The sequence below is a fragment of the Nerophis ophidion genome, linkage group LG16 (genome assembly GCF_033978795.1).
Source record: "Nerophis ophidion isolate RoL-2023_Sa linkage group LG16, RoL_Noph_v1.0, whole genome shotgun sequence".
Lineage (NCBI taxonomy): Eukaryota > Metazoa > Chordata > Actinopteri > Syngnathiformes > Syngnathidae > Nerophis > Nerophis ophidion.
This window is the reverse complement of record NC_084626.1, coordinates 22,886,969-22,907,600: the sequence shown is the minus strand read 5'-3', so window position 1 is coordinate 22,907,600 and position 20,632 is coordinate 22,886,969. Positions and strand designations below refer to the sequence as shown.

The 20,632-nt window shown below is 40.8% G+C and overlaps 1 protein-coding gene across 3 annotated transcripts; it reads right to left on the bottom strand.

Annotated features, from left to right (window-relative positions):
* Positions 1-4,932: 4,932 nt before the first annotated feature.
* kiaa1328 (KIAA1328 ortholog) lies at positions 4,933-20,259 on the bottom strand. Of its 3 annotated transcripts, none has more exons than XM_061874731.1 (5): positions 20,139-20,259; positions 15,829-16,060; positions 15,645-15,744; positions 14,279-14,394; positions 4,933-5,367 (listed from the first exon to the last, which is right to left on the bottom strand). In XM_061874731.1, exons 2-5 carry the CDS (start codon positions 15,962-15,964, stop codon positions 5,198-5,200), a joined length of 522 nt encoding a protein of 173 aa, XP_061730715.1. In that variant the 5' UTR covers positions 15,965-16,060; positions 20,139-20,259; the 3' UTR covers positions 4,933-5,197. The 3 variants fall into 3 exon arrangements, 2 of the variants coding, with proteins under 2 accessions (XP_061730715.1, XP_061730714.1); XM_061874730.1 differs by lacking the exon at positions 4,933-5,367 and adding an exon at positions 7,665-7,942; XR_009802170.1 differs by lacking the exon at positions 4,933-5,367 and having other exon boundaries at positions 13,563-14,394; positions 15,645-15,723; positions 15,830-16,060.
* Between the last annotated feature and the right edge of the window lie 373 nt (positions 20,260-20,632).

The window sequence follows — 20,632 nt, the reverse complement described above, 5'->3', positions numbered from 1 at the left end:
AGTGTCTTGCCCAAGGACACAACGGCAGTGACTAGGATGACGGAAGCGGGAATCGAACCTGCAACCCTCAAGTTGCTGGCACGGCCGCTCTACCAACCGAGTGTGGTCGATATTTTTTTTTTTGTGGTTTAATTGTAATTCCAATTCGATGCCTTGTTGTCGCCCTGCCGCTGGCACGGTGGTCCCGGTCCTAGGGGTCCTGTTGCTGGCCGGTCGGCCTGCCTGTGTGGGTTGGGTGGTCCATTGCTCCCTGGGTACCGCACCTGCTTTTTCGGGTTGGGCTTTCTGGGTGGTTAGGGCCGTACTTTAGTTCCCGCACATACAATTACATTGTAAACATTTTGTTGTTAACTTTGGACTGACTATCGGATGCACAACATCAAGGCCGCGGAACAGAGAGACACACTGCAGGCTTACACACACACACATGCATCCACAAAAATTATACGCCACACACACATACCCCCACCCCCAATCCAACGCCCGAGACGCAAACCCCATAGGAGTGATGGACAGATGGGCAGCGCCTGAGAGCTGCAGCCTGCCACCATGGCCCCCCACTCCCTCCCCTCTGTTGCTATATGTTGTAATAGTATATGTGCTTTGCTATGGAGTTTTTTTTCCCACTCCAGACTGGGCCCCCTTAGAAGCCCAGTCTGGATTGTATTTTTTTGTTTTACTCATCCTTCCCCAGCGTTTACCTTTTACCCATCTTTTACAAGGTGTCTTGTGGCGACCCATCAGCGTTACTCTTCTGTAACCCTGTACACCAGGGGTGTCCAAACTTTTTCCACAAAGGGCCGCACATGGAAAAATTTAAGCATACGGGGGCCATTTTGATATTTTTAATTTTCAAACCATAACTAAATATATGTTGTTGTTTTTTTATCCTTAGGGCTCCTGGGGAGCAAAGAGGGTCTCAGTCACTAAAATGTTAAAAATAAGTCAAATTTCTATTATTATTTTTTATTTAATGCTTACAGTAAATCTCTATATCAACTTGAGGTTGATATAAAGTAAAACAAACAAGGTTTTATGCATTTTCTGTCAAAGACAACTTTGTTTTTTATAGTAAAACTGAAATATGCAGTATATAGATAGATAGATAGATAGAACTTTATTGATTCCTTCAGGAGAGTTCCTTTATTTAGCAATTAAAGCCCTCAAAAATCAATACTGCAGGACACCATTGATTTTAATTATTTAATAGTTTTAAATAATCACAGTGAAAAGTGTAATAAAATCCTACTAAATATATTTAAGATCCGAAAGGTTCCCCACTCATAAAGTGATGCATGTTTATCATTTACTTTTAACACTTAAATTTCAAGATCAACTTCCGATATATCTGTCAATTTTAAGTTTTAACTATTATTTTCTTATTTGTTTTATGCTTTTTTTGTCAAAACTTTGATGTTTTTATACGGCAACCACACAACATATGCAATATTTTTTCCACATAAAACATTTTAAAGTGATCATTTTTAAATAATAATTCATTATAACATATATTTTTTGGTCCTTTTTTTAGATTTTTTGAGCAATGGAAAAAAAAGAAAATAAAGACAAAAGGAACAAAAAAACTCCCTAAGGGATCAACTTCCGATATATCTGTCGGTTTTAAGTTTGAACTATGATTTTGTTTGTTTTATGCTCTTTTGTCAAAACTTTGATGTTTTTATATGGCAACCACACAACATATGCAAAAAATTTTTACACCCAAAACCTTTTAAAGTGATAATTTTTAAGTAATAATTCATTATAACATATTTTTGGTCCTTTTTTAGATTTTTTGAGCAATGGAAAAAAAAGAAAATAAAGACAAAAGGAACAAAAAAACTGCCTAAGGGATCAATTTCCGATATATCTGTCGGTTTTAAGTTTGAACTATTATTTTGTTTGTTTTATGCTCTTTTGTCAAAACTTTGATGTTTTTATATGGCAACCACACAACATATGCAATATTTTTTTACACCCAAAACATTTTAAAGTGATAATTTTTAAGTAATAATTCATATATATTTTTTGGTCCTTTTTTAGATTTTTTTGAGCAATGGAAAAAAAAATAATAAAGAAAAAAGGAACAAAAAAAACTGCCTGCATGGCAGCTTTTTGTAAAAATTTCCTCACCTATGTAAGTATGTATGTTTGCATGTAGGTAGGTAAGTCATTTATTGTCATTGTCATAGGGACGGCGTGGCGCAGTGGTAGAGTGGCTGTGCGCAACCCGAGGGTCCCTGGTTCAATTCCCACCTAGTACCAACTTTGTCACGTCCGTTGTGTCCTGAGCAAGACACTTCACCCTTGCTCCTGGTGGGTACTGGTTGGCGCCTTGCATGGCAGCTCCCTCCATCAGTGTGTGAATGTGTGTGTAAATGTGGAAGTAGTGTCAAAGCGCTTTGAGTACCTTGAAGGTAGAAAAGCGCTATACAAGTTCAACCCATTTATTATTTATCATTAAATTTCACCTCATTCCACTTTCTTTTAAATGTTTTTTTTTTATTTTTGCAATACTATCAATTTTGCAATTTTTGCAGAATATGTGGCGGCCCGGTAAACGATTAGCTGCGGGCCGCAAATGGCCCCCGGGCCGCACTTTGGACACCCCTACTGTACACTGTTTGTCTAATATTGAACGGGTTTTTGCCGAAAACAAAGTTTCGTTGAACCTGTGCAATAAAATGATAAATAAATGGGTTGTACTTGTATAGCGCTTTTCTACCTTCAAGGTACTCAAAGCGCTTTGACACTACTTCCACATTTACACACACATTCACACACTGATGGAGGGAGCTGCCATGCAAGGCGCTAACCAGCACCCATCAGGAGCAAGGGTGAAGTGTCTTGCTTCGGACACAACGGACGTGACGAGGTTGATACTCGGTGGGGATTGAACCAAGGACCCTCGGGTTGCGCACAGCCACTCTACCACTGCGCCACGCCGTCCCTATGACAATGACAATAAATGACTTACCTACCTACATGCAAACATACATAGGTACAAATGCACCATATACACAAACACACACATTTACTGTACATACACACATACATACTGTACACACACTCACACTCATGCATATAATCACCTTTCATCAAGCATACTAATGTTTATGGAGTCTTGTCAGATTTTGTAGAAAGGCAGAATTTGTATTTCTGGCTTTAGGAGCACTTGCATTCAGAGGAGAGGAGCTACACTTCCATGTTTAGATACCAGTTTCACGCATTTATAACACAAAATGTGGATTGTTACGATCATCTTTTGATTGTTAATGTAACCTGTGATATTTCTACCTAAATAAATGCTTCTGATATTCTGTACATTACATGTTGTACGAGTGAACGGTCTCCATTTTGCTGCATGGCAATGTTTTAACCTTCTCTACTTATCATTCAAATGTAATATTTAGCCTGCAAGTCATTGAGTAATTAAGGACTCCACCAGTACATGTGATCAAAGAATTTACACAATATTTCAGCCAGACATAAAAGAAAAAACACCCCTACCCCATATTCCTCAACTGATGTAGTAGCATTTCCATCCATCCATCCATCTTCTTCCCCTTATCCGAGGTCGGGTCGCGGGGGCAACAGCCTAAGCAGAGAAACCCAGACTTCCCTCTCCCCAGCTCTTCCCGGGGGATCCCGAAGCGTTCCCAGGCCAGCCGGGAGACATAGTCTTCCCAATGTGTCCTGGGTCTTCCCCGTGGCCTCCTACCGGTTGGACGTGCCCTAAACACCTCCCTAGGGAGGCGTTGGGGTGGCATCCTGACCAGATGCCCGAACCACCTCATCTGGCTCCTCTCCATGTGGAGGAGCAGCGGCTTTACTTTGAGTTCCTCCCGGATGGCAGAGCTTCTCACCCTATGGGCGGCATAGCTCGGTTGGTAGAGTGGCCGTGTCAGCAACTTGAGGGTTGCGAGTTCGATTCCCGCTTGTGCCATCCTAGTTACTGCCGTTGTGTCCTTGGGCAAGACACTTTACCCACCTGCTCCCAGTGCCACCCACACTGGTTTAAATGTAACTTAGATATTGGGTGTCACTATGTAAGGCGCTTTGAGTCACTTGAGAAAAGCGCTATATAAATATAATTCACTTCACTTCACTATCTCTAAGGGAGAGACCCGCCACCCGGCGGAGGAAACTCATTTCGCCCGCTTGTACCCGTGATCTTATCCTTTCGGTCATGATCCAAAGCTCATGACCATAGGTGAGGATGGGAACGTAGATCGACCGGTAAATTGAGAGCTTTGCCTTCCGGCTCAGCTCCTTCTTCACCACAACGGATCGGTACAACGTCCGCATTACTGAAGACGCCGCACCGATCGACAGCATTTCTTTAGGTGCAAATATCACAGAATAACATTACAAAACACCTCTGACAAAGCATAATCGTAATGTAAGGAATTTCTATTTTGTTAATGTAGCTAAACCGGATGTATAGCATAGCGCTTTTATTTTGAAGCCGGAAATATGTGTGATTAGTCCAGGGTGTACTCCGCCTTCTGCCCGAGTGCAGCTTGGATAGGCTCCAGCGCACCCCGCCACCCTGGCAGGGACAAGCGGTAGAAAATGGATGAATGGATTGATTCGAGAAAGTGTCTTGACGGGTTTTGATGTCGGATCGACTGCGATAAAAAACCTCTGCTCGTAAAACCAGCAATGTCACCACGTGACAACGACGCACCGTAATGCCTGTGAAATAAATTTGGAGACCCGATACTTTTCGAACAGGGTATAGTACCAGTTTTGATTCATTAGTACCGCGATACAATACTAATAGCGGTACACCGTCCTTTGCAACCTTAATTCCAATTCATGAAATTGAATAATAACTTGAGAGACATACTCAACTCACTTGGGAAATTGCCCAATCATTTTTGTAACACACATTGAGTTAGAGTTGGGTTGATTTCACACATGCATGTTAGGTCAAAGTCAACATGTCCAAAAAGGACATTTTTAATGTCATAAAACATCAAGTGCACACTTCTTTTATTCTTTGCCATTCACAGTGCAATGCTCAACATTCCAGGTATGACCACACAAGGCAAAATAACAATGTTTTTCCATGATTAATGTAGATTCTCTTTAACTCCGTGGATGTTGTACTGTAGGAACAGAACAGAAGTTCTTGTAGTCTCACTCACCCATCTTTTCCTCCACAGCAGTGGGCATCGCTGTACCAGCCGCTGATTTACAGAAATGAGCTCAGCTTGCCTGACTCCTTTGGAGACTCCCACCTCAACAAGCTGGATCCCTTGAAGGCCTTCAAAGCCAAAACCAAGGTGCCCACCCCCAAAAAGAAGCCAGCAGCACCTTCCAGCCAAGTGAGCAATACTAAGAGCCAAGGTGGCAGCGGGAAACCTAGCATAGCAAAGCGATGAAAAAAATCACTTTTAAAGATGATAACAATGGAGACTCAAATCTCATCCACCGTAATAAAAACGATCCTAAATTTTTGTTTAGTACGGTAGCATCGCTAACCCAACAAGGGACCCCTTCCAGTAGCTCAACCCACTCAGCTGATGACTTTATGCAATTCTTTAAAAAAAAAAAAATTCTTAAAAAAAAAAAAAAAAAAAAAAAAAAAAAAGGGACGCCGTGGCGCAGTGGGAGAGTGGCCGTGCGCAACCCGAGGGTCACTGGTTCAAATCCCACCTAGAACCAACTTCGTCACGTCCGTTGTGTCCTGAGCAAGACACTTCACCCTTGCTCCTGATGGGTGCTGGTTGGCGCCTTGCATGGCAGCTCCCTCCATCAGTGTGTGAATGTGTGTGTGAATGTGTAAATGTGGAAGTAGTGTCAAAGCGCTTTGAGTACCTTGAAGGTAGAAAAGCGCTATACAAGTACAACCCATTTATCATTTATTTTTAGTAAGAAAATTGAAGTCATTAGAAAGGAGATTAAAGACAATGCGTCCCAGCTACAACGGGGTTCTATTAACACTGACACGATTGTATATACGGCGGATACTGCCCTCCAAAATAGTTTCTCTCGTTCTGAGGAAATAACATTAGAGGAATTGTTACAACGTGTAAATGGAATAAAACAGACAACATGTTTACTTGACCCTCTTCCTGGGAAACTGATCAAGGAGCTTTTTGTATTATTAGGTCCATCAGTGCTAAATATTATAAACTTATCACTCTCCTCGGGCACTGTTCCCCTAGCATTCAAAATAGCGGTTATTCATCCTCTTCTTAAAAGACCTAACCTCGATCCTGACCTCATGGTAAACTACCGACCGGTGTCTCACCTTCCCTTTATTTCAAAAATCCTTGAAAAAATTGTTGCGGAGCAGTTAAATGAACACTTAGCGTCTAACAATCTATGTGAAACCTTTCAATCCGGTTTCAGGGCAAATCACTCGACGGAGACAGGCCTCGCAAAAATGACTAATGATCTATTGCTAATGATGGATTCTGATGCGTCATCTATGTTGCTGCTCCTCGATCTTAGCGCTGCTTTCGATACCGTCGATCATAATATTTTATTAGAACGTATCAAAACACGAATTGGTATGTCAGATTTAGCCCTGTCTTGGTTTAACTCTTATCTTACTGATAGAATGCAGTGTGTCTCCCATAACAATGTGACCTCGGACTACGTTAAGGTAACGTGTGGAGTTCCCCAGGGTTCGGTCCTTGGCCCTGCACTCTTCAGCATCTACATGCTGCCGCTAGGTGACATCATACGCAAATACGGTATTAGCTTTCACTGTTATGCTGATGACACCCAACTCTACATGCCCCTAAAGCTGACCAACACGCCGGATTGTAGTCAGCTGGAGGCGTGTCTTAATGAAATTAAACAATGGATGTCCGCTAACTTTTTGCAACTCAATGCCAAAAAAACGGAAATGCTGATTATCGGTCCTGCTAGACACCGAACTCTATTTAATAATACAACTCTAACATTTGACAACCAAACAATTAAACAAGGCGACACGGTAAAGAATCTGGGTATTATCTTCGACCCAACTCTCTCCTTTGAGGCACACATTAAAAGCGTTACTAAAACGGCCTTCTTTCATCTCCGTAATATCGCTAAAATTCGCTCCATTTTGTCCACTAAAGACGCCGAGATCGTTATCCATGCGTTTGTTAAGTCTCGCCTCGACTACTGTAACGTATTATTTTGGGGTCTCCCCATGTCTAGCATTAAAAGATTACAGTTGGTACAAAATGCGGCTGCTAGACTTTTGACAAGAACAAGAAAGTTTGATCACATTACGCATGTACTGTATATACCTTTACAGTATATACATATATACATACATATATACCTATACTGTATATACCTTTATATACATATATACATACATATATACCTATACTGTATATACCTTTATATACATATATACATACATATACACCTATACTGGCTCACCTGCACTGGCTTCCTGTGCACTTAAGATGTGACTTTAAGGTTTTACTACTTACGTATAAAATACTACACGGTCTAGCTCCATCCTATCTTGCCGATTGTATTGTACCATATGTCCCGGCAAGAAATCTGCGTTCAAAGAACTCCGGCTTGTTAGTGATTCCCAAAGCCCAAAAAAAGTCTGCGGGCTATAGAGCGTTTTCCGTTCGGGCTCCAGTACTCTGGAATGCCCTCCCGGTAACAGTTGGAGATGCCACCTCAGTAGAAGCATTTAAGTCTCACCTTAAAACTCATTTGTATACTCTAGCCTTTAAATAGACTCCCTTTTTAGACCAGTTGATCTGCCGTTTCTTTTCTTTTTCTTCTATGTCCCACTCTCCCTTGTGGAGGGGGTCCGGTCCGATCCGGTGGCCATGTACTGCTTGCCTGTTTATCGGCTGGGGACATCTCTGCGATGCTGATCCGCCTCCGCTTGGGATGGTTTCCTGCTGGCTCCGCTGTGAACGGGACTCTCGCTGCTGTGTTGGATCCGCTTTGGACTGGACTCTCGCGACTGTGTTGGATCCATTGTGGATTGAACTTTCACAGTATCATGTTAGACCCGCTCGACATCCATTGCTTTCCTCCTCTCCAAGGTTCTCATAGTCATCATTGTCACCGACGTCCCACTGGGTGTGAGTTTTCCTTGCCCTTATGTGGGCCTACCGAGGATGTCGTGGTGGTTTGTGCAGCCCTTTGAGACACTAGTGATTTAGGGCTATATAAGTAAACATTGATTGATTGATTGATTGATTGATTTCTCCATCAATACACAGTGATGCCGAGAAGGCAGGGAGTAACTCAACCCTCCTGAAAAGTTTCTACCTCAGTTGTTGTAGTTTGTTGAGCTAGCACGTACTTAATATGTGGAAATGACAAATGAGGTATGCATAGTTTGTATTTATGCTTTTTTTTTTCCTGTTCAATCCTAGATGGGTTGTGACTTAAAAGTTGAATTGCTTTGTAGAAACACTGATGGTAAGTCTAATTCAATGTGTTCTTCATATTGTTATTGAAACTGCACAATTTTTTTCCTCAGAATTTTCAACTAACTTAAAGGGTTTTGTCAAGAGAATTATTTGTGATATGTATATTTTCATAATGTGCTTGTTATATTTTGGGCCAAAGTAAAGAAAGGAATACAACGTGAAGTTGTTGAGCTAATATGAGTTTGACGCCCCTGCATTTGATTGTGATGGTGCAGCTAAAGCTACAACCATTGATTGAAACTCTTGCACCTCGGTGGCCTACAAATGTCCAAAAGACATATCTCTTAAAATTCAAAATCATTCTTTCAAGAGCTGAATGAAATTTCTTGAAGACTACATTAACTATGACACCAATGCAGTGCTTTTACACTGCCAGAATTCCCACCAAAAGGCTTGCCGCTACTAAGGAGGTGATCAATACCTTCCTAATCAAATAATAGACTTGGTGTTTAGGGACAATGAACCTCAATTTTTTTTTGTCATTTTTTAACTTGCGATCTTTATCCAAGAGAAACGTCCTTGGGTGACAGGCGGTTTATTAGACGTATACATCCTATCCCTACAAAGGCCGCTTTACTGTTTTGTTTTTTTCAAATTTTCCGCACTGCCTCCCGACCTGTAAACAGACTCAGATGTGCAAGATCAATTGAGTTACCCTTTAAAAAGGAAGAGATTAAAGGCGGTGCATCACAAACCCAATTTTAAAGTGCAAATTTAGCACAGCATGATACACACTCTGGGGATCTTAGAGATAGCAATAGATTTTTTTCGAATTGCTAGAAGCATCATTACTAAAGAAGTTACCAGCGAGGCCCCCCTGGTTTCCTTTTAAGAGTGCACAAAACTTTTGCAATCTCCATAATTCTGGCTTGTTAACTTCTGGCTATACAATTGTGAAAATACGGCCGTCCCTCGTGACTTTGTGCTTCAAATCTTGCGGCTTTACTACATTACGGATTTAAAATATATATACAGTACAATAGTTTGGACACACCTTCTCATTTCAATGCGTTTTCTTTACTTTCAAGACTATTTACATTGTAGGTTGTCACCTAAGGCATCAAAACTAGATAGATAGATAGATAGATAGAAAGTACTTTATTGAATCCTTCAGGAGAGTTCCTCCAGGAAAATTAATATTCCAGCAGCAGTGTACGGATTTGAGATCAATTAAAAAAAAAGTAAAAAGTAAATAATGGGGGTTTAAGTGGAAACAAAATAGAGAAATATTACAATAACAATAAAAAAAATAAAAAGCAACAATGGGAATAACAATATAACAGTAAAATAAGAATATAACAAGACAAAGTAGGCAGTAGTGACCATGTTATGAAAACGTATTGCACTGTTATTGTTTTGCATCCCCTGTCATCCTTGTGCCCCCCGCCCCAGAGAGGAGTTGTACAGTCTAATGGTGTGTGGGACAAAGGAGTTTTTGAGTCACCTGTGAAGCGAAAACCATTTCACCTTTTGAAGTTCGTGGAGAGAATGCCAAGAGTGTGCAAAGCAGTAATCAGAGCAAAGGACAGCTATTTTAAAGAAACTAGAATACAAAACATTGTTTTCAGTTATTTCACCCTTTTTGTGAAGTACATAACTCCACGTGTGTTCATTCATAGTTTTGATGTGACAATCTACAATGTAGTCATGGAAATAAAGAAAACACATTGAATCAGAAGGTGTGTCCAAACTTTTGGCCTGTGCTATATAATTTTTAAGCATATATTGTTAAGTGTTAAATTAAGTTTTAATTTTATATTTTTATGTACAGCAGTATTTTCTATCATAATAGTATATTATGGCGATCAAAAAATATTAAGCCAGGTTAGGATGAACCCTACTAAACGGAGCCACCTAATCTTGTCGCTACTGTATCCTCACCGCCACAATCTCAAATTGAACACCTTTGGCAGAGCTATTTTTTGATAGACTTCATCTTCAACTCCCGCCTCATCAATAACGTATCCACATTGGCGATCTTACGAGGCAAGGGATCTTAAGTTGAACGACAACAGCTGGAAGTAGCGTCGGAGTGGGCGCGGCATATTAGGCCAGAGCTTCTCAAATAGTGGGGGGGGGGGGCCCTGGGGGGGTGCGGTAAATTGTCAGGGCTTGAGTGCCAATGGACTTGCAGTATTAGCATATTTTGTGATTCTTAAATCATAAACAAGCCTCCATCGATATGTGGAGGCACTGTTCAAATTAAACAGGTTTAACCAGGACATAAGACCAAGTAAGGTAATGGTTGCCCCTTATTGGTTGTGCTAAAACAAAACAAAAATCGATTTTAGAATGAATCGCGATTCTTATTTGGAACGATTCTTAATCGGTTCAAAAAAAAAAAAAAATGTATTAACAAAAAATAAAAATACAAAAATTCCCCCCCAAAAAATGGCAGTCATTGTTGATGTAGATTATCATACCTGTTGTACAGATTTACTTTAGAAAAGAGAAGTGTTGGATACTTTTCTCTTTACCTTATTTGTATGTGACTTTATTAAATGTTTGGGTAGGATTGTATTCAAGAAAAAAAATTGTTTCTGAATTGAATCGTTACCCCAAAGATCAAATTGAATTGTGTGGTACGCAAAGATTCACAACCCTATATTATTTTTATTGGATAGTAGTCTGTTTATTTCAATTATTAGTTTTATCTTTATTACCTCTGGTGTAATTAATTTTTATCCCATATTTGTTCCCACTACCGCACCTTAAATTGGAGTCCTTAATCTTGTTATATGCAAATATATTGTCAATAAAGTCCATTATCTTCTCCTATTCTAGTCTATTCTATTCTATTCTATTCTATAAAACATATTCATATATATGAAATCCATATATCCTTTAAATTATTACAATCATGATAACAGCACTTCTTACACAGTGGGGAGGGCATGATTAGGTGTCTTCATCTCGGCGGCATGTAGGTGCTGGTGCCAGAAACTTATAGAGTGCTTTGTAGTGAAGTGAATTATATTTTATGTAGCGCTTTTCTCTAGTGACTCAAAGCGCTTTACATAGTGAAACCCAATATCTAAGTTACATTTAAACCAGTGTGGGTGGCACTGGGAGCAGGTGGGTAAAGTGTCTTGCCCAAGGACACAACGGCAGTGACTAGGATGACGGAAGCGGGAATCGAACCTGCAACCCTCAAGTTGCTAGCACGGCCGCTCTACCAACCGAGCTATGTTGCCCCATTTATTTATCTATTTGTACAGATAAATAGATAAATACAATCAGGTTCTCAATCGTATTTAAATTTAAAACTAATAACTATCAGCAATTTACCGGCCAAAGTGAAGGTTAAGTTGTTTGTTGCACTTTATTTTCGACATCAATAACACAGCTTGGACGTCATCAGACACGCAATGCTAACACAGAATGCTAACACAGCTAATGGTTGTGGCTATGACTGTCAGGTTTTTCCTGAACAATTTACACCCGTGGTTTCAACACCATAAACCCAGTTCAAACTTAGAGGAATTACCCAGGATGCGACGAAGTACTTCCACGTTGGCCTAGAGGCGGGAATCGTTGGTAACCTCATGTTTAGATTACAATTATGATTCAGGAGCTATGATTATTGATGCATCTTTAGTTTATGTATATTGATGCAGTATTACATTACTTTTCGTTTCACTAAATAAGTGTGTATCACTTGCAACTTAAGAAAAAATATTTTGGAAAAATATGTCCCACATTTATTAAATTAATGAAAATATGTGCAAAACTGGACCATAAGTGCCAGATTGTAAGGAGTTGTTGGAATCTCTCAGCGATGTGGCTCGCTGCAGTCAGCCAAATTTTGGAACTGCCTGCATTACTTTATTTACAATGAATAAATCAATTATCGATTGACGTTTACTTATCGATTCGATAATTGCGAGGCGATGGCCATACCAATGACACTTGGAGGAAGAACACACCAAAGTCTACGCCCTGAGATGGGTGGTAGGTTGTGAGTTCAAACCCCGACCGAGTCATACCAAAGACTATAAAAATAAGAGCCACTACCTCCCTGTTGGCACTCAGCATCAAGTGTTGGAATTGGAGGTCAAATCACCAAAAAATAGTCTTGGGCGCGGCCACCGCTGTTGCTCACTGCTCCCTTCACCTCTCAGGGGGTGATCAAGGGTGCAGGTTCAAATTCAGAGAATAATTTCGCCACACCAAGAGTTCGTGTGACAATCATTGGCACTTTAACTTTATATTGTGTAAAGGTTATTTTATGCTTAGTAATGTAAAAATAAATGTACAAGGCTGTAAACAGTTTCTATGCTCTATGAAAATATTCAATTTATTATTAATAAACCTACTTTTTGGAAATGTGTTTATCGCGGTCATGTCCAGTACCAAATTAAATGCGATAAACGAGGGACAACTGTAGTCAAATGATTTTTTTAAACCAAATGAGAATATTCGTGATTACCGTATTTTCCAAAATATTGAGGGCACCCACAGAAGGCAGCTTCTGGCTGTGGCTAAGGATGAATCATAAGAGTTGGGGGGCAAACACCTAGGGCGTCAGCAGGGAGACATCCCTGCCATTGCTCCGCCACCATGAGACGTACTGGGGTTAAAGGAGCGAAACGTTGATGAATGGTGGTCCCCAGCTTATGACCCGCTTATGCCCAGAGGTCCAGTAAGTATGAATCGTTTTTTGTTTCATTGTAAAACTTACAAACTTGGCTTGGAGTGATGAACCATACGAGCAGAAACGCTATGGACGACTAGTAGACGGAACAGCACTTGTGCTTCCGGTTCAAGACACTAAACAGAAAATACTACAAACCGCAGCCCTTTCAGTGAGCGAACTCGGCCAAAAGATGGCCCCAAACACAAACAATAACACACCTTTTCAGTGTCTCTACATGAAAACTATTTGTTGAACGACGGCCGTTAGCAGAAAAATATCCATAAATTAGCGTAGGAAAAGGGCAGCAGTGTATAGTCTGGAAAATACAGTAATAACCATCCATTTTCACAGGTAGAATGGAGTACATCCCAGCAGATTCGTAACCATTACTTTAAACCAGGGGTGCCAAAGTCATTTTAACTGAGGGGCCGCATGGAGGAACATCTGTGCACACACGAACGGGCTGGACTATTAAAATCATGGCATTAAAACTAAAAAATAAAGACAACTTCAGATTGTTTTCTTTGTATTACTTTGGCCAAAAATAGAACAAACACATTCTGAAAATATTACAATAAAGATATAGACAAAAATACCAGCAGCGGTAAAGTTTAGATCCATGAAGGAAAGAAGAAAGTGAATGAATGTTTATAACTGAATATATTTACATATGCATAAAAATGGGTTTTCTTTTGTATTTGTTTTTTTAATGAATGAAGTCACATTTATAACAACCTTTTTCCAAAAGACAATATAGAATGTGAGATATAACGGGATAATGCATACATTAATCATTTGTCTTCAAAACGCTTACAAAAAAGTGGCACCCAAAACTTTACTGTGGGACCCCATTTTTATGATTTGATGGGGTTCTTAGGAACCCATTTTGAAATCTCGTAGGATCAACACTGATGGAGTATTGGTGTGTGCAAAACAGCAGCAGGCTCATCCTGGGGGGCCAGATCTGGCCCGCGGGCCTGAACTTTGAGACATAGGCTTTAAGCTAATTGTATCAGTGCTTTCCATAACTTTGTCAAGACTAGAATCAAAGGAAGCTGGACTTGTTGGTTGTTCAAGAAAGTCCACCTTTAATCTTCAACTCAGAAGTCAATTTGACTTTGATTCCAATTTTGAGGATTACTGTGACTTAATGGCAGAGAATCTAACCATACCTTACATAACCCCTGCGTTAGTGCAGTGTATTGACATCTTTTTGAAAGGATACTTTCTCTTTCATGTGCGATGAACAGGTTCTGTTGCTCCAGCTGTTGGATCTTGTGTTCAAAAGTATTATGTTCATCTTGAAGGCGCTGCACCGACTCATCCTTCTCCTCACTTACTCTGATAAAAGGACAGGAGACCCTTTTAGTGCTAAGTTAACACATTTCCGTATTTTTTGGACCGTAGGGCGCACCGATTATAAGGCACACTGCCTATGAGCGGGTCTAGTCAGGTCTAATTTCATACAAAAGGTGCACCGGATTATAAGGCGCATTAAAGGGGACATTTTTATTTTTTTCTAAATGGAAAAGACTACCTAGGGGTCTACATAACATGTAATGGTGGTTCTTTGATCAAAATGTTGCATGGATGATGTTTTACACATCATCTTCAAGTGGCTTTTCTGCATCATCTTTTTTTGTAACGGTGTAGCATGCAAGGACGGGAGTGGAAGAATTGTCAAAAGATGGCGCTAACTGTTTTAATGACATTCAGACTTTACTTCAATAAATAACAGAGCAGCATCTCCTCATCCGTGGCTCACTAGTGCAACAACGCCCGAAATGTGTCCCGTGAAAAACCGTCCGGACGGAACTCTAATAACTAAAGTCCTTGGGTGAATAATGTAAACTCACTACACCAGAATGTTTTAGTGCTTTCATGGTGAGTTTACTGACATATATAAATAAGAACTTTACACTACTTTATATTAGAAATGGAAACAGTGGAGGATGAATGTCACATAAGAAAATAGAGAAAAAGAAGCAGTTTATTGACTACAGTGTCTCCACGGACTAAAAAGGCGGAGGCGCGCAAATTTTCTGGACTTACGCAGATCTCAAATACAGATCAGCAGGTACCAGAAGGTAAGAAAAGTTGCTTTTGCGTAATACTGCAAAACAAAACGCCAGATATGTCTTACCTTATACACACAGCATAATAATACTCCTATGTTGAAGCACAGTACAATCCATCAAACGTTGTGGCTTCATAGCTTACCAAAGTACGACTAAAACATGTTGATAGATTTTTGAGCATTGTGTGTAATTTTCTATATTTTCGATGGAACCTAACATTTTGGTGTTGTTTACTCGAATCATATTGCAGTCTACACGTATCTCTTATGTGTGACCGCCATCTACTGGTAACAGTAATCATTTCAGCATGTACCAGGTTGGTAAGCACAACCAAAACTATTCTGTACATTAGGCAGTATAGGGCGCACTGTCGATTTTTCAGAAAAGGGAAGTATTTTAAGTGCGCCTTAAAGTCCAAAAAATACGGTACTCATTAAAAAAAGTGTAGCAACCAAGAGATTTTTCTTTTTCAAATGGCCTAATAACATGAATTAGTGCCGTAGAGCAGACTACCTGGCGAGTTCTTCCACGAGGTTTGCAATGCGTCGTTTGTCTTCTGGACAGAGGTCTTTCAGGCAGGCCTGGCTCTGGGCTATGCCAAGTCCAGATATAAGAGACATGAGAGACACAGTGAGATGAACGTTCAGGTGATCCATATTACATCCACTCTGGTGGGGCGATACTCATTTGAGCCTTACCTGGGATATTGGGGGTATGGAACCTGACGAAAGGCTGGTGTCTGTGGTCGCAGAAGCAGTGGCCGGGGGCAATCCATTTTTGTTGACAAAGGACCAACACTGATCACTTTTTAAAATTGCAGACTTTTCCACCATTTTTCGCTTTGGAATTGCATTTGGCTTGCACGATGGTGCTTTTTTTACTCGTAATATTTGTGCTGCTTGGTTTAAAAGAGACCACTTTGTCCACACCTGAGAGTGGAGAGGAAAAAACAGAGGGAAATAATATAAATATACAATAAGTTTAATAATGTTTTCGAATTTTTCAGAAATGATCCAAGCCAGTGATTCGCAATTTAGTTGTATGCCAGCAATGTTGGCGTTAACACACTTTGTGTGTCTTTTTACGCATTGAAATCAGCAAGGATGCACATTTCCGGGAATGGACGCTGATTTTTTTTTTTTTACCGACCCAGCCTTCTCCGGGTCAAAACTCCGGTTTGCTTGTTTTTATTATCGATTATCGCTTTCCGCCGGTGTTTTGTTTTGTTTGTATTGGCCAGAGTTGCGCCAAAATGTGATTGCCTGCCAAAAGTTGATTTGCGCACCGCTTGCTGAACCTGCATTGCTCGGCCTGGTCCGTCCACAGTGGATTACTAGGTGTGAGACAAACACTTTATCTTCCTGGTTATTGTAACGCTACGGTTTTGACATTATTTAAGACTTTATCGTGTCCGGAAAATGACAGTTTGCCTTTTCTGTGGTGTTAATGAGATTTTAAAGGACTGTTGTTAGTCCCATGATGATGTGTTTGGAAGATACATACAATTGTAACTTTTATTTCTTCGTGCACATAATAAATAATTATCAAGTGTTTGGATGTATTAATTTATATAAAATGTTCATTTAATGTAATATCGCCTGAAAAAGGTGATTCAATGTAATATTTTGATATTTACACATGCATATTTAACTAGAATACGCTTATGAGCATTACATATGTCAAAAATCAAGTACCTACTGTACTGTTTACTTGTCAAAATACCCTTCAAATCAATTTTTGGCAGCAGCAAAGTGGTCATTTGGGTAGATTTTAGCTCTTAAAAGGGTATTTCAACAAGTAAACAGCTCCTTCTCAACTCTGTGGTAATATTATTTTGACAAAATACAACCGATAGTATGTTAATGTTAAATCTTACATGTGAAAAGTAATCCCCCAATTCCTATTTTCAACAGTCTACTCATTTGAGCAGGAAACGCTGAACACCATCTTTGTATTTTACCTGTCAACCGTCAGTTCAGTATCTTTGTTTTTTACCTGTCAACTGTCAGTTCAGCATCTTTGTTTTCTACCTGTCAACTGTCAGTTTAGCATCTTTGTTTTCTACCTGTCAACTGTCAGTTTAGGCTGCTCGCCGGCTCCTCATCACCACTTCAAGATGGCGGCCCAATTTCTCGTGTCACAGCAGCCAATGCTGCGTCTACTTATAACATGTCTATGGTTGTGACATTGATGTGAAAATCCATCCATGCAACAAATGCATGTAAGTTTTGTTTTATAGATGACAGAATAATTAAGATCGAATTACAACACCTGTCACCAAAGTTGATATTGACTTATCAGTCCCAACATTAAGTAGAGCTGAACAATATAAAGTGGGACATCCATCCATTTACTACCGCTTGTCCCTTTTGGGGTCGCGGGAAAAGCGACAAAATTCATCTACAAAAACTTTTTTTTTTTTTACAAATCCAACAATTCCTACTTTTATTCTACAATTGCTCGTGTTATTGTCATTCTTAAGTGTTACTTGTTAAAGTTATCTCTTGTACCTCGATATGGTCTGACAAAATAACGTAAACAACGTTTAATGCATAATTGAAATGTGGCTTTACTTCAAGTCTACCATAATTAGAAATAGCCATAAAAGTGTCAGAATTAATACAATAGTACGAGCATTACTAGTTAGCTCAGCTCGCTTTGACTAGTGGGTCAGCTCACTTTGACTAGTGGGTCAGCTCACTTTGACTAGTGGGCCAGCTCACTTTGACTAGTTTGGACATCTCACTTTGACTAGTGGGTCAGCTCGCTTTGACTAGTGGGTCAGCTCACTTTGACTAGTGGGCCAGCTCACTTTGACTAGTTTGGACATCTCACTTTGACTAGTGGGCCAGCTCACTTTGACTAGTGGGCCAGCTCACTTTGACTAGTTTGGACAGCTCACTTTGACTAGTGGGCCTGCTCACTTTGACTAGTGGGCCAGCTCACTTTGACTATATAGTGGGCCAGCTCACTTTGACTATATAGTGGGCCAGCTCACTTTGACTATATAGTGGGCCAGCTCACTTTGACTATATAGTGGGTCAGCTCACTTTGACTAGTGGGCCAGCTCACTTTGACTAGTGAGCCTGCTCACTTTGACTATATAGTGGGCCAGCTCACTTTGACTATATAGTGGGCCAGCTCACTTTGACTATATAGTGGGCCAGCCCACTTTGACTAGTGGGCCAGCTCACTTTGACTAGTTTGGACAGCTCACTTTGACTAGTGGGCCAGCTCACTTTGACTAGTGGGTCAGCTCACTTTGACTAGTGGGTCAGCTCACTTTGACTAGTGGGCCAGCTCACTTTGACTATATAGTGGGTCAGCTCACTTTGACTAGATTGGACAGCTCACTTTGACTAGTGGGTCAGCTCACTTTGACTAGTGGGTCAGCTCACTTTGACTAGTGGGTCAGCTCACTTTGACTAGTGGGCCAGCTCACTTTGACTATATAGTGGGTCAGCTCACTTTGACTAGTTTGGACAGCTCACTTTGACTAGTGGGTCAGCTCACTTTGTCTAGTTTGGACAGCTCACTTTAACTAGTTTGGACAGCTCACTTTGACTAGTGGGTCAGCTCACTTTGACTAGTGGGCCAGCTCACTTTGACTATATAGTGGGTCAGCTCACTTTGACTAGTTTGGACAGCTCACTTTGACTAGTGGGTCAGCTCACTTTGACTAGTGGGTCAGCTCACTTTGACTAGTGGGCCAGCTCACTTTGACTAGTGGGTCAGCTCACTTTGACTAGTTTGGACAGCTCACTTTGACTAGTGGGTCAGCTCACTTTGACTAGTTTGGACAGCTCACTTTGACTAGTGGGTCAGCTCACTTTGACTAGTTTGGACAGCTCACTTTGACTAGTGGGTCATCTCACTTTGACTAGTGGGTCAGCTCACTTTGACTAGTGTGTCAGCTCACTTTGACTAGTGGGTCAGCTCACTTTGACTAGTTTGGACAGCTCACATTGACTAGTGGTTCAGCTCACTTTGACTAGTGGGTCAGCTCACTTTGACTAGTGGTTCAGCTCACTTTCACTAGTGGGTCAGCTCACTTTGACTAGTGGGTCAGCTCACTTTGACTAGTGGTTCAGCTCACTTTGACTAGTGGGTCAGCTCACTTTGACTAGTGGGTCAGCTCACTTTGACTAGTGGGTCAGCTCACTTTGACTAGTGGGCCAGCTCACTTTGACTATATAGTGGGTCAGCTCACTTTGACTAGATTGGACAGCTCACTTTGACTAGTGGGTCAGCTCACTTTGACTAGTGGGTCAGCTCACTTTGACTAGTGGGTCAGCTCACTTTGACTAGTGGGCCAGCTCACTTTGACTATATAGTGGGTCAGCTCACTTTGACTAGTTTGGACAGCTCACTTTGACTAGTGGGTCAGCTCACTTTGACTAGTGGGCCAGCTCACTTTGACTATATAGTGGGTCAGCTCACTTTGACTAGTTTGGACAGCTCACTTTGACTAGTGGGTCAGCTCACTTTGACTAGTGGGTCAGCTCACTTTGACTAGTGGGCCAGCTCACTTTGACTAGTGGGTCAGCTCACTTTGACTAGTTTGGACAGCTCACTTTGACTAGTGGGTCAGCTCACTTTGACTAGTGGGTCAGCTCACTTTGACTAGTTTGGACAGCTCACTTTGACTAGTTTGGACAGCTCACTTTGACTAGTGGGTCAGCTCACTTTGACTAGTGGGTCAGCTCACTTTGACTAGTTTGGACAGCTCACATTGACTAGTGGTTCAGCTCACTTTGACTAGTGGGTCAGCTCACTTTGACTAGTGGGTCAGCTCACTTTGACTAGTGGGTCAGCTCACTTTGACTAGTGGGTCAGCTCACTTTGACTAGTGGGTCAGCTCACTTTGACTAGTGGGCCAGCTCACTTCCTCTGAAACTTACTAAGGAATGAATAGTTTGAAGCAACCTGAAAGTCCCACATTTCCGGAACCATCGTGTGAAACATCTGCATTCGTACGACTACGTGAAATAATAAAAGTAAACATACCACTATTCATCCACATTATCGCAGATTTTCCATTTCTTCTTTCAGCCGCCGCCATGTTGAAACACCCGCCGCAAGTGACAAGGAACAGCGCCAAACGTTGCTATCATAATGAAGGTCCCGCCTCTTGGACAAATAAGAAGATCTCATTGGCTCAACCGTCGCTATCATAATGAAGGTCCCGCCTCTTGCACAAATAGGAAGATCTCATTGGCTCAAGCCAAAACATTTCCTTGGCTTTGGACTGTTCCCGAACAATGCAGTAGATGGCGGTATGCGCCTAGTAGTGATGCTACAACACGAAATTAAGCGAGAAGAAGAAGAACAGTAATAAACAAAACAAATGTTTATTAAGAATTCAGCAGATTCGTACAGAAACCTGAACATTGTTCTCAGTAGCCTTAAATAGCAAATAAATTCATATTTTTACTACCTTATCTTATAAATCACAATACTGATAATTTAGAAGTATACTTGTTGGGCCGTAAGTAAATATT